Source organism: Nannobrachium achirus (assembly GCF_963921795.1).
Source record: "Nannobrachium achirus genome assembly, chromosome: 5".
In the NCBI taxonomy this organism is placed as follows: Eukaryota; Metazoa; Chordata; class Actinopteri; order Myctophiformes; family Myctophidae; genus Nannobrachium; species Nannobrachium achirus.
Window position 1 is genome coordinate 28,367,945 of NC_137814.1, and position 14,701 is coordinate 28,382,645.

Consider the following 14,701-nt stretch of genomic DNA (forward strand, 5'->3'; position numbering starts at 1 on the left):
AGAAAGATTAGCAAACTGGCAGCCAGGCAACTATGGACGGACGTAGAGAAATGATGAATTATTAAATAGAAATACAGTATCTAGCCTATAGAACACACTTTGCCATTTATAGCAATGCTTTGCGTCCATGTCGAACACCTTAGGGGAACTAATCCATCCATGGGAGCATCTGTAACGCGGTTGTGCAATATGCATGCAGTGTTGGTTATATCCATAGAAAAAGCATTATCCGTTTCCCCAATACAGTAGGTGGCTTGTTTACATGGAATTGGGATATATATATATATATATTATATATATATATATATATATATATATAAAAAAAAGATATATTGCATGCATCAGCTCATTTTGTTGTTTTCTCTGCACTCTCCCCCCCTCTCTAGGAGACATCATGCTGAAGTTTGTCTTCCCCTCGGAGAGTACTCCCTCATGTAGTAACAAACCCCCAAAATCACCTTCCAAGAATACTGGTGAGTAACAGATCAGCAAGAGAGGAAGTTATCTACTGCAACTACTGACCCACATTTTACATCGTCTCCAGATGTTTGGCTAAGAATAGAAATCATCTGGATACCAACCATGCTTATTAATTTATTATCGTGTTCTTATTATCATTTGACCTCCAGGAGCGCATCTAAGTGGAGAGATCAACCTTCGGTTCTCTCTGAAAGGATTTCCTCTGCCGATCACCGCTGCTCTCTCATTCCCCAACCCTCAGAAGAGTGACACATATGACCCCTACATCTTCTCAGGGAGTAAGACAGAGCCTCTCATTATGGCATCACAAAACATTCTCACAACACATTAAGAAAATGGAAAACACAGGGGGTGCGGTGGCACGGTGGCACAGTCAATTCCCGCGAGGGGACCTTGTGAGCACCCACACCCTAGGTGGGGTTGGCGAAAGGTCCTTTCTGTGTGGAATTGGCATGATACCCTCACAAAAACATGCAGTAATCCTGGTCTCTATAATGCCTCCCCCTGGCCAGCCGGGGTGCCTGATGGAGGGGAAAGGAACTGGTGGGAATAATGTGTTCCTTCCACGCGCTACTGTACGTCCAACCGGGGAAGCTCCCCCCTGTCAGGTGATCAGAAGCGGCCCGCTCACTCCTCATGCACTGAAGGAAGCATGAGCTCAGTTTGTGGCTCTCCCCAGGTTGGCAGAGAGAGAACAGCACCCAGGATTACAGCTTAGGCAATTGGCACTGGGTGAAAAATGGGTTACAAAATTGTGGGATATAAAAAACAACAAAACATGAAGCTTTCGTAAAACTGACGTTTAATTAACAATACATAAGAACACAAAAGTATGAGTTTAAAAATAAGCTTTTAGAACGCATTTGAACCATTTCATATAAAGATTTCAAATATTCTAAACTTTCCATTGCCTTTCTCCAGATCACTTCTTCAGCATCAAGATTTCTGGTGACCTACCAGCTCTGGTGAAACCTGAAAGCTTTGTGGCCCAATCCACCAAACCAGGCAAACCCAAGCAACCCTATCCAATCAACTCCATCCAAGCCTGGCTTCAGTGCTCCTAAAACATCCACATACATGTACCAGTAGAATAGGAATGGATTGAAAGGACAATTCTTGATGCATCATACACAGAGTACAAATATGATCGACATGAGAATTGTTTCACAAATGGACAGCACAAGGGTGAAAATGACAAAGTTGGGAATTGACCTTTCTATCCATTCTATGTGGATTTTCTTTTGGCACCTGCACTGCCTGTGTGCGCAACACAATAAATCACAAAGGCTTCTTGTTATTTCAACTTTATTATCTAATCAAAATACTTAGCATTGCATAACACAGACAAACATTTACTTTAGCTCGAAACATCAAAACTATGAGGACTACAATACAATGAATAAACAATAAAAAAATACGGAACAATTGAAATTGAAAGTCCATATACCTATTACCAAAAAAGAAAAAATCTTGGGAGCAAGATTACAAATGAGACAAAGCCAAGTCAAAGCACAGCTGGTGCTGATGAAATCATGACTAAGAGTGGCCTCCTCTGCCCATGGTTCCTCCTCTTCCTGCGAGAAGAGAGAGAAATAAAGATTATGAATCCATCTCACAATTACCTTTGTGAAAATAATTCAAATATTATCCCAATACTTATGTCATGTGTACTTTCTTTGTTGTTGTATCTGCTGCTTTCTGCTTTAAGATCGCTAATAAACATAATTATCACCATACAACTGCCTCCAGCCTGTTCTATAAGTAGTGGATGGGTTTCTCCAGACATAAACGTGTGTCCAAGGATGATATATCCAAATGATTTTGGTGAAACTGTTCCTGAAGGCAAAGCCAAAGATGCCATACTGGAATATCAATATAGTGGGTCCATAAAGATTGTCTACCAATTTGAAATTTTTACTTGAAAGATTTTCAGTGATTGTGTTCTTTAACGAAAACTTCAAGCATACCACTGTGGGATTTGACTGGGGAAAGAGAAGTCTGTCAATATAGTAGATGTCCATCTTTAACTCTTATACTGCTTTGAACGTTCCCGTTCGCCCCATTTTTGACGGCCCGATAATGCCAATTGTACGTTCTTTGGCTCGTTCTTTTGTACCTTGGTTTGATGTCTGTAACCTGTTGAGGTGTCGCGCGGGTGTCTACCGTTGAAACAGCTCCCATAAAAGTACTCTTAAAATCCAACTGGACGTTAACATCAATGGAGTCACAACACTGTTCCATGTGTTTTTCTCTGGATCTATTGCTCTGTAGCGACTCATCAGCCTTGAACAGCCTTGACAAGCAAGCGTCGAGCTGAGACCATTTTCACATTAATTCTTGCATGAGGCTGCCCCCTACTGCTGGTAGAGCCACGGCACACTCTTTAAGAGAACATTTCAAAAAAAAAAAGAATACACCTTTGTCTATATCATCGCAAAGGTAAGGTGCTTTTGCTGGCACAAAACCCAATAATAAATAACAACATCTGGCAGAATAAGAGTTAAGGATCTGGTCCATTTCAGTGTTCTCCTCATGTGAACATTAATAGTTAGATTGCTAGTCACACTCCATGCACAATCTGGACTGGGTAAAAAAAACTGGAAAGCTTCCGTGCCATTTTAGACTTTAGTGTTGGTTATTAAAACATAGCAGATATACAAGCTCACAGTGCATCACTTTGAGCCACACTGCGACCTTGTACGTCTGCGATTTTTGAGAAAAAAAGTTGATTAATTTGGAATTGTTCCTTCTGGGGGTCCCTGGCACAATACATTTTCAGATGGGGGTCCCTGGCACAGAACATTTTCAGATGGGGGTCCGTGGCCAAAATATATAATTTTTAGGAGTCCCTTGACTCCCTTGACAAGAAAAAGTGATTTAGAAGGCATTTGTAGAATCGGCCTCAAGGTTCAAATTAAAATGTTTTTCTTTTCCGACCAAACTGCAGGAGGGACATTTAAGAGTCAAACCTCTGCGGATGAGTGTGGTCCGGCCCTCCCCTCTTCCCATTCTGGGACCTCCCCCTCTAGCTGTCAGACCGCTTGACATGGGGCGACGCTGAGCACCACTACTGGTGTCTGTAGACAAAAAGATGGAGAGAAGATATGAAGAAACAACAACCTTTTATTTCGTCTTTAATACCATTACTTTCTTCTGTAAATGTGGGATGGAATATGAAAGGGAAAGCTCTGTCGTTTTCAGATTTGCCATTGTGAAGCAAAGCTTCAACTAGGGGTGTAACGATATAGTAACATCAAAGTATATCGAAATGAAAACAGCTAAAATCGAATCGTATCGTTTGAAATTGTATCGAATCGGCAGTGTAAAGAATCGATTGTATCGATACTACCTACTTGAGCATTATATTTAGCATTTTTAAGAAGACATTTTTAAAGGAGTGGTTTAATTACTTTTCCTTTACATATAGCTACTCTGGACTGATCGATAACTGTGTGTAATCACTGTGTTCAATATACAATGTCCATGTATTTGGCAGATAATCACTGTGTTTACTTATTTATATCCATAATAATACATGTTTCCCTTAAAAACCTGCACTATCCACACTTTTTACACAGATTTAATTTCTTTGATAGTTACTATATCGATTTTAAATCATTGAATCGAATCGTATCGCCATGAATGAAACAATATCGTCCATGTATCGTATCGTCAACCATGTATCGTGATATGTATCGTATCGCTGTTAAAATGTATTGTTACACCCCTATTTCAGACCAGCTTATTGTACCGTTTTGCTCGAAATTATTCAACCCCCTCTGAAAATAAGGTCCATTAGTGTAGCCACTGTTCCTTTGACTTTTAACTTGTGAACTATGCTCAAACTGTACTTTTAGAAACATTCAGTGTTTTTGCAATTGTTTTATATCCTTTTCCTTTTTTAAGCTCTTTAAAGGACAATAAGTCAAACGCTTGTGCGCTGATTAAGTAATTTATGTTTATTTTTGATTAAAATGATACGGTATCTGGGTTGAATAGCCACATTACTTTTGATCATAGATTATCGTTAGTATGACAAATACATGCTCAAGACCACAGAATTAATGTTAATATCATGCTTCTAGAAGTAATGTTTGCTGATGGCACTATACAGGTTGTAAGACATTACCAGGTTCCTGACTAGTAGATGGAAGTCCTGTGTCATCGCTCTGTCCTGTCGACTCCATGTCTGGCTGGCTGTCTAGAGAGGCCTCCGTACCAGGACTAGAGTGCACACACACGCACACACAAACACAAAAAATAGAACATTGTGTTGTTAAATGTTAAAGAGACCAACTGATGGCTTTCTGTGCATCTTAAGACGATCGTTTGCGCTCAATCGCTCACATCACTGATGTAATTAAAGCAAATTCAGTACAAAACTCTTGACTCTGGTCAAAAGGAGGCTCACCCCTCCCGCTCCATGAACACCTCATCTCCATCGTCCGTGGAGCCTGCCATCCCGCTGGAGGCAGTCACCATGGGAACGGACTGGGAAGCCATGTTGTCACTGCTGTCTGTAGGCAGGGACTCTGTGAAGACCGTCACTGACAGAGAGAGAAAGACCGTAAAGTTTGACATAATGGATCTTTGGTGATCTTTCACTTGATCCCTGTGTGCATTCCTGGAACATCTAATGGTGTGTTTGTAAAATTACTGAGACTGCCATACTCTATGAGTGCTTTCTTGTCGTTTGCAGAGCACTCCACTCTAGATCAGGGGTCTTCAACAGGGGTTCTGGGACCCCTAGGGGGTCCTCAGAGGTACCACAGGGGGTCCTCCAAAACTTTGTGTCCTTTTTTATACCGGTATTAACCATTTGAACCCTAGCGTCCATATTCTGAGAACTTTAGCCAGAAAATAGCAGATCTAAAAGCTCACAACTCGAGGCGTTGTGAGCTTGTAGATCGTCTATTATCAGCAAAGAGGTTTGGTGTAGAGGGGAAAAAGAGCAGGACTAAGTACAGAGTGAAAGGTCATGTTTATTAAGTATTGATGATGCGGTTCAAGTGGTTAAATATCTGAAAACACAAATTGACATGAATCCAAAATACACTAATGATTGTGCTGTTAAAGGGTTAAACTATATGGAATCTATGAAAAGGTTGTGGGGGTGCCTGATTCATCTCTCTCTCAACTAAGGGGTCCTTGGCTTGAAAACGTTGAAGACCCCGGCTCTAGACTGAGTACGCACAGAGCTCTCACCAGAAGTGAAGTGTCAATGCATCATCTTGTTAGCTGGCTAACAAATCCGACTGAAACAAACACACTTTACACATTATGCACATTCATTTTCGACAATCAACACAGCTACACGGCAAAGTACAGTATGTGTGCTTCACCTGGTGCAGCAACCTGTAGAGGTGTGGTTGGGACACTCCTTCCTCCTCCATCCTCATCGTGGGCAGCAAGGAACAGAGGAGACTCATACATACCTAGACCTGCGCGCACACGCACACACACACACACACACACACACACACACACACACACACACACACACACGCACACACACAGCTTCAGCAGAGTGATAGTCTTGTGTTGATTGGTCAGCTGCTGTATATTCTTTGTGGCTGATCCAGTAGCTGACCATTCACACAACCTAAAGCCGTGGCCAATACGGTTTACATGCCAGCTGACCAAGTGTAGCATAAGTGTCAAGGTGGGCAGAGAAAGTGACCCCACTGCAACAGACCATGGATTAAACTTTTTTTATTATACTAGTCAGTCAGTCAGTCAGAATATCATGTTTTACACTAATGCTGATTTAATAAAGCAATAATCCCTGTTCAAATGCTATATTATTTTTTTTTTATAAATGAATAAGGATATATTGGTATGTGATGAACAGAATATCACCCTACGAGGGCATTTATCGTGCCCTTGGATCCAATATATCAGCCTTTCACCATTTCTGCCAAGACAGAGGCTGTAGGCTCCTGACCAGTGGGCCACGTGGCTCTCTTACAAAGGCAAGTTGCCTCTAAAGGTATTTCAATGTTAACTGCTTCCAGTTAACAAAATCTGTTGCGTATCTGTTTGCCCAGCTTATTAAGTCTTTTTTTATTGAAGCGGTGAAAACCGCTTCCAATGAATGGCTTTGTGTGTATCACGCCCATATATGGTCATTTCAGTCCAGAATGAACAGGCTTTTTCAAAAACAGAATGTCTGTTTAATTACCATATATGGTGATGTCAGTCCAGAATGAACAGGGTTTTTCAAAAACACAAAGTATGTTACCTTATGTCCATATATGGTCACTCCAGGCCAGAATGAACAGGTTTTTCCTGTCCCACAGAATGTCTGTTTAATTACCATATATGGTGATCTCAGTCCAGAATGAACAGGGTTTTTCAAAAACACAAAGTATGTTACCTTATGTCCATATATGGTCACTCCAGGCCAGAATGAACAGGTTTTTCCTGTCCCGTACGTGTAAAATATCAGTCCAGAATGAATAGGCTTTTTCAAAAAGCATGCGTGGTGGTGTCCCTCCCGGTTAGATGAATGGATACTTTGAGGATTGGTCAAGCTTCACATGATAATTTGGCCTTCAGGGTTTATCTGTCTTGTACATGCAGTATCTATTGCAGATTATCAAAACAGATGAAAAATACATTCAGAATAGAGGTTTTATCTGTCCACAGCTTCACTTCGAACCGAGGTTTGATTTTTTTATTAAAATGATACGGTAACAGGGTTGAATAGCCACATTACTTTTGATCATAGATTATTGTTAGCATGACAAATACATGCTCAAGACCACAGAATTAGTCTTGTAATAACTTTTAATAACATCAATATTATTTGAATAACTTTGAATGTTACATACAAGGATAAGGATTTCGAGCAAAACCTTATATTACTCCAGACCAGATCAGAGAGAGAGGGGGGGGGATGTTAACTCATTGTCTGCCCCGTCACGAGTTTCCCCCGTTGTAGGACGCCGCCACGCCCGAGTTTCACAAGTTTTGGGCCGTTTTTGCACACACCTTTTTTGCTTCCATCTATCGCGATCGCGAAATTGCATGTTTGACCCCCATACCAACCCCATCTTTCAAACATGGCAGCCATGTTTGTTTACATCTGAAGAAAACATAATGGCTGCTATCTCATGAATGCCTGAATGTATATGTTACAGTATGTTTGGGTAACTCAGGACGTTCATTGTAAGAGCGCTTGTTTTGTCGTTCACCACACACCAATCACCACCAGATGGCGACGACAGCCATTCACTAGTGAAGGCGCTGACGTCACTCGTTTGCGACTCTCTTTCTTTATTTACCAGCCTAGCTCGGCAGTGTTTAGCCATTAGCTCCATTGTAGTCACTTGGACAGGGCGTTTATCGTGGGCTTGCCCAGGCCTTACGGCCTGGGCATAAATATAACGATTGCATTCACCACGGCTTCGTAACTCGCGCGGCGCTCCGCCGGCCACGCGGCCCTGGCCCGCTCTTCGCAGCCACTTGCGCCTGCGGCGCTCGGGGGCGAAGAGCAGGACCAAGGTCCGCTGGCCTTCGCGCCGCTTGCAATGTCGTGGACAATCGAGCGGCTCCGCCTGGAAGACGTTGTTGTGGCGACCGCTTGTTCCGCCCCGTGCCGCACGGCGAGCGCTCTCGACCGTACTGTTTCTCTTAACAAACCGTGACATATATATATATAATCTTTTTGTTTGTTTTGTGCACATCATAGAAATGAAAGGCAGAAATGGAGAAAAAAAAAGAAACCTTCCAAACAAATAATCTTTGCTAATAGCAGCATCTTAAAAGAAGTCTTAAAGAAAAAGGGAAAAAAAAAGAAAAGAAAACATGTTCTGCGTCATCCTCTGGGAACCCAAAGCTCTTTCAGGCTGGTACAGATAGTAAAATAAACTAGAAAGATGCAATTGGAAAATGCAAGTGTGGTTGCCTATCTATTGCCTAGATAGCCAGAGTCATGTGAAGCTCGACCAATCCTCAGGCTCCCACCGCTCCCCAATTGAACTCAAGGTAAAAACCCATTCTCAAATAAAATGCATCTAGAAAAATAAAGTTTCCCCAGGACTACAGTGTGTTTGTTGCCCTGTTGGGCAACAACACTAAAGATGACCATGAATCTATGGATCTTTGAGGTTTGTTCAGAGAGCCCCTCATCTCTCCCCCTGTGTGTGTGCGCGAGCCTGGCGTTTGTTTCCTCGTGTCACCACACACAACTCTTTAACTCTAACGTCTGTCCTGTCGAACACTGGGGCGAGGGGGCGGGTGAGGGTGAGCGCCGGGGTGGGTGCAATGTGGTACCATCAAGGACCGCGGAACAGAGTGGGGAGTTTGGAAATAAGCTGCTGGTCTGGGCTGTTGGAAGGGCGGATGGAAGACTCTGTGCCTCCAAGGGGGAGGGCTGGGGGAGTTTTGCCTGCCGTCTTTGCGTAGCCTCAAAGGGGGAGGGCTGGTGGAGTTTTGCCTGCCGTCTTTGCGTAGGAAGACGTCTAGGTGAGGGCCATGTTGACCAAGGGGGTCATCAGGGATCATAAAATGGTCCTCCACAAATGTATATGGGAGGAGTCTCTCTCGGATGATTTTTCGCCAGGCCACCGAGGTGTCGACCAAGTCCCTTAGGTTGTCGTTGGTTACGATTACCCCGCCTGTTCTTTCTGCCAGATGGAGCAGGAACCTGTCATCGTGTGAGGATATCCTCTGACCACAGACCTCTCTGGAGGGAGTGAAGGAGAGCAGTCTCAGGTCTTCTAACTGGTTCAAAATGTTTTTCTCTATGGTGAGCCGATCTCTCTTTTGGCGCCATTGAGGAACAAAGACAGTGATCTCTCTGTGGCCACGTCTCCAGAATGCCTCCACTGCCAGAGCAATACCTCGGCAGGAGAAGAACCGATGAAGGCCGTGGGCCATGGCCACATTGCTGCCATCTATGATGATGTGTCTGAGGTCTGGACATCCTGGTTTGTTTGGCAAGGTCAGTGTGTAAGGCAACTTGATTAGTGACTGATAGAAACGGGCCAGACCTGTTATCGGGGGTTCTGGGGGCTCACTGGAATCACAGCGCTTTGTTTCCTGAACAATTTTATCCAGTAGGAGGGAGGTGTCTTCCGTTTGACCCGTTTCCCTTATGACTTGCTCTACCACTTCCTGTTGGTAGCCCATCATTTGGAAGAAATTGACCAAGCAGTCTATGTCGGTTTCTGGGCTTTCTGTCATCACTTCTTCAAAGCGCTTGGTTTCATCCATAATTCTATCCAGTATGAGGGAGGTGTCTTCTGTTTGGCCAGCTTCCCTTATAACATGCTCCACTACCTCTTGTTGGTAGCCCATCGTTCTGAAGAAATCGAAACGGTTGGTTTCTGGGCTTTCCTCTCGGTCATCAGAAGCCCCCTCGCTTGAGTCCACTGCGATCACACCAACGACTGTGTCTGCATTCGAACAGGAGAGGGATGTTGGGGGGATATTAGACCTGCAGCTGCTACAGGTCCCCCTACTTTCTCTCTCCTTCCTCTCTTGCTCCCCATGTCTCTCCAGTGAGTCGTCCCTCCACTCCAGAGAGTACAGTCTCTTTGTGTCCCAAGTTTCACTCTTAGATGAGTGCCGCTTATGCGAGGGACGAGTCCCGTTTAGCAGGACCATATCGGGGCCTATGCCTATCCCGCCACCTGCTCTACATGCTCCACACACAGTCTTTGCCCCAGGAGCACCCCGAGACACATTCTCAAAGCTGGTGTCTAGGATCCGGTTAGAGAGCTCTGTCAGGGTGGTGCTGCTCTGCGAGCAATCCCGGTCAGTGTTCACCAGCCCAGGAAGCAATCCCTGGGCATGCAGACGTGATGTGTGGGTCGGGGTGTGTGTTTGCGTGGTAGTGGTACTCTGTGCCAAAGCTAGTAACTCTTCTTTTAGGGCACTGGGTAGCAATAAGAGTTCCATGGTGTACTTGTCATCCATTTCCTCCACAAAGGATTTGAATGCTCGCTTCACTGCCATTTGCCGGTCACTGGGCAGGCACCTATTCTCATGAAATAGTGCAACAAACTGCTGGACTCTGCTCTGGGCCATCACCACGGGTTCAGCCGGGCCCAGGAGTTGCAGGTGGCCCGGTTCAGGCACCAGGACTTTGGCACCAGTGTCTCGAAGGAGTCTGTCCAAGAAGAGGCCACGAGCACCAGCAAAGATACAATGCATGTCCAACGGGTAGCGTTCCTCCCTCTGTAGCCTGTTTGGGTCACACAGGCCCCTCACGTACTCCTTTGCCTTTGAAACGTCGTCTTTGCTTCCTTTAAGCTGTAGCCATATCGGTCGTGATGTGTTGCCTCTGTGCAGAATATAATCGTGCGGCCAATAATCGTGGGGCCAATAATCTGTGTGGTCGATATCGATAATGGTAAAAGCTACCTTGAAAACCTGTTCTACTTGCGCCTTGGCAGATTTGAGCTCGTTTTGATTATCTTCCAGCACCGTGAATTCATCCACAATGGGGGTCTCTTGTAGCTTGCAGAAGGATGAATTGAGTCTACTGGTCGGCTGTTCAGAGTAGTCCAACGTTGACATTTTGTTTTCCCAGTGGCTGTTCACGTTTTATTATTGTAACCTTTAGCGTTGTTAGTTTCTTTTCCTTTCTTCATTTCCCTGATGAGTAGGGCTTTCTTGGATCAGTACGGTTTAATAAACCTGCACGTTTACTGTATATATATATTATTAACATGAGATTTGCTCTGACATCACTGATGTCATATTACTGACATCATAGCTGACTGACATCATAGCCTCTTCCACAATAAATTCATAAATTATTATTATTTCTTTTTTAAAGATATTTTTGGGGCCTTTATTGATAGGTGGAAACGGGGAGAGAGATGGGGGGGTGACACGCACTAAATGTCGTCAGGATCGGGACTCAAACCTGCGACGCTGCCAGGGCTGGATTACCAGCCTCAGTGTCTGGACCACTACCCTGTGGACCAAGCCATGAATTATTATTAATCAATTCGCCACTACCTCAACGTCATGGCTGTGGGCAGGCCGAGAACCATATATAGACTAGACATTTGCAACGCACCATATATGGACTGGTCCCGGTAATGACAAGTAGGTTGATCAGCCCAAATATGGGCAGGCCCGATGACAGCACAAATCGGCATATCACATTGCCCATATATGGAGTTCGTGTGACAAAATGATTGCGATATGTAGAGTTGCTATCGGTTTTACATCCCTAAATGGAGATCCTTGAGTCCCCCAGTGGTTTTGTTGCTTGGTTATGTTTCATCATGTGAGTACTTTGTTTTACTGCAGGTGTTATGATGTGCGTGTTTTACTGTGTCTAGACAGTACCTCCTTGCGAGGCCAGCTGTCCAAGGTCAGAGTGAGAGGCTGACGTCTGAGGCAGCAGGTCTTCGGGGGGTCCAAAGCGGAACCTGGTAGACAGACCTGGTACCTGAGGAGAACTGAGGCCATAAGAGACAAATCAGAGAGTCTAACGTTAAGATTGTAGCAAAACTGAATGATCTGAAAACTGATCTGAAAGATGTAGGCCACGCTTCAGAGCCAGATGTTGGAGCTTAGCTACTTCAAGGAACACCGCTCAAAAAAACAATACAAAAAACAAAACACAGATGCTTTGGTAGAAAGGTCAAATATACTGTGAGTTGTAGATAATGGGTTAAAATGGCAGACCGCCAGTATGGTCCTTTAAATTGTTGAAGTGTGTATATATCTTACTGTATAGCTTCGGCGAAGCCATCAGTTCGGTGTGGGACCACTAGAGTGGGAGTACTGGGAACCATTCTGTCATCATCATCAAAGAAATGTTGCTGTAACACACACGCACACGCACACACACACACACACACACACACAAAAGGTGAAATCCCAACAACAGCTTAAGATAAGGATATGAGAAATTAATATTTTTAAACAATGGTCACTGCAACTACATTAATACATGCACACTGCTGACTCTCTCACCATGCTACCAATTCCAGGAGTTAGTTGTGGTCCTCTTCCTACAGATGGACGGCGCAGAGAGGATTGTCTCTGGATGGACAGACAGACAATTTAAACCAGTTGGATTGTGTAGATATTTGTGTGATATATATTTGTGGTGTGTGTTTTTCTACCTGTACCTGTGTGTGTGGGGGTCCCAACTCTGGAGCGGAGGGCTGGATGTAGAGCCTCGGGGGGAGGGGGTGGGGGGGTCGGCGGGGGGAATGGGGGAGTCGAGGGGTGAGGGAGGAGGAGGGTGTGGGGGGGAGGTGGTGCGTGTCTCGCGGCGGGTCCGATTCTGAAGTAGCGCCACTGCTACCCTCGCCTGAACAAATCAAACACAAAAGAATGACAGAATTATAAACTCTGAAATACATTTTTAACCTTTGATTTTATTTTAAAACTGACTGCACTCTGTCGAGGTGCCAACTTGCGCTGTGTGATTATGAGTGCGCAAGTAGGGTGATGAGTGCAGTCTGTATGTGGGTGGGCAAGTTGGCACTCCGTCAAGGTGCCAACTTGTGCCCTGTTATTTATATCAGGTCGCACTTATTGGTGGTGACGTCACTGAGAACACTCCCTTATTGGCTAAAGGCCCTGGCTTTGTACTGAGAATACCAGAAGAGTCGCCGGAAAGAAACTCGCCTGGGCTGATGGTTTATACCTTTTGATTGATTGATTGAGGTATTTATTTGAAGTTTTGGATAGGAAAAGATACAGTTTCATGACAGTACAGTTAACTGATACAATGTCAACTAAAAGGAAACTCGGGCAAGGCAAGGCTTATTTGTTATTTTCCATTGAGATCCTTAATATCCTTATATACCTCTGTAAACTATGCCTAAACGGTTAAACCTAACCTTATTCCTAACCTTAAACCTCCTAAAGTTATTTCTAACCTTTTTCTCAGTAAAACAAAATTAAAAATAAAAATCAATCTACATGTAGATTGGCTATTTTGAAAATATTTATCTGTGGAACCGACTCGAGTCCCATTAAATGTAATACCCACAATTCCAATTGCTTGTCAGGGTGGGGGTCCCCAGTTCAAATATGTTTATTTTGGGGGTCTCAGCCTTAAAAGGGTTTGAGAACCCCTGACATACTACACTCATAATTGCTCCTTACCGCTGTGGGCGGAGTCGGGGGGTCTGTGTGCGGAGTCAGATGTTCTGTTGGTGGAGTCAGAGGACGCTCCACACAGGCTGTCCTCGTTGTCGTTGGCGGCTTCAGACTCCTCGTCGTCTTCGTTGTCCTCCTCCTCTCCTCCCTCGTCGCCTGCCTCTCCGCTGCCCTCGTTGCTCTCCTCACCTTCCTCCATCCCCCCATCGCCACCCTCATTATCCTCATCATCGTCATCGTCTTCATCGTCCTCTTCTTTGTACTGAGGACCAGATGACAGGCTGGGATGTTACAGTTGGAATGACACGCCCAAAACAGCTAAATCAGGCTATCTAACCAGTGAGACTCCCTGATCCGGAGACAAGCGACAGTCAGGTATTTAGAAGGCAATTGTAGCCAATCAGGAGAGAATATGGGAAATGGGACAGATCTATGTTGATGATATTACTCCCATTGATTCCCTACTGATTCCCACTCCCATTGATTCCCTATTGATTCCCTATCCCATTGATTCCCTACTGATTCCCACTCCCATTGATTCCCTATTGATTCCCCATCCCCTTGATTCCCTATTGATTCCCTATCCCATTGATTCCCTATTGATTCCCTATCCCATTGATTCCCTATTGATTCCTATTCCCATTGATTCCATCAATTTCCAATGGCAGCGGAAAAGTTACCCTAGTAATCAATAAAGTTAAGTCATTTTTGAGGAGTTACCCTGCCATTTCCAATGGCAGCAGAAAAGTTACACTAGTAATAGATAACTAAAATCTAAATAACTAGAAATACTGTTCCTACGAAACAGTGTGGGCTCGCTGCTCCCTCATTGTCTAAAGGCCCTGCCTTTGTACTGTCGTCCAGTTTTTGCCAGACCCATGAAATGGGTAGGCCTACATAAGCAAATGTCGGTCTGTCCCTTTTCTATATAAAGGGTATATATGATGATGACATGATGATGACATGCCTACAAAAGGCATGATGTCATAAATGATGATGACAGACAAGGGGTCTGGCACAACCAGGTTGACCTGGTCTAGTTTTAGGGGAATAACCTGAGTATATAAAGATTCGGGAGAACATACTGTTCTGGGAGAACATACGCTTTCAGCGTAGTGGAGAATAAACTTGGTCTATA

At 44.2% G+C, this 14,701-nt stretch overlaps 1 protein-coding gene and 1 pseudogene across 4 annotated transcripts in view; both read right to left on the minus strand.

The window, feature by feature from the left end:
• Positions 1-1,691: 1,691 nt before the first annotated feature.
• Positions 1,692-14,701, minus strand: part of LOC308284627 (nucleoprotein TPR-like) — a 43,237-nt gene continuing 30,227 nt past the window's right edge. The window contains exons 46-55 of one of the 3 annotated variants that reach the window (XM_080725308.1): positions 13,570-13,825; positions 12,582-12,766; positions 12,424-12,492; positions 12,178-12,269; positions 11,791-11,903; positions 5,823-5,921; positions 4,892-5,027; positions 4,610-4,704; positions 3,450-3,557; positions 1,692-2,054 (exon numbers count right to left, since the gene is read on the minus strand). In XM_080725308.1, the coding sequence (XP_080581434.1) occupies positions 2,017-2,054; positions 3,450-3,557; positions 4,610-4,704; positions 4,892-5,027; positions 5,823-5,921; positions 11,791-11,903; positions 12,178-12,269; positions 12,424-12,492; positions 12,582-12,766; positions 13,570-13,825 (1,191 nt within the window). In that variant the 3' untranslated portion in view covers positions 1,692-2,016. Of the gene's footprint in view, positions 2,055-3,335; positions 3,558-4,609; positions 4,705-4,891; positions 5,028-5,822; positions 5,922-11,790; positions 11,904-12,177; positions 12,270-12,423; positions 12,493-12,581; positions 12,767-13,569; positions 13,826-14,701 lie in introns of those variants that run through there. The other 2 variants (XM_080725307.1, XM_080725306.1) reach the window with 2 other exon arrangements.
• Positions 8,660-11,007, minus strand: LOC308286085 (NEDD4-binding protein 1-like; annotated as a pseudogene). Its single transcript has one exon. The product of its transcript is annotated as an NEDD4-binding protein 1-like (transcript).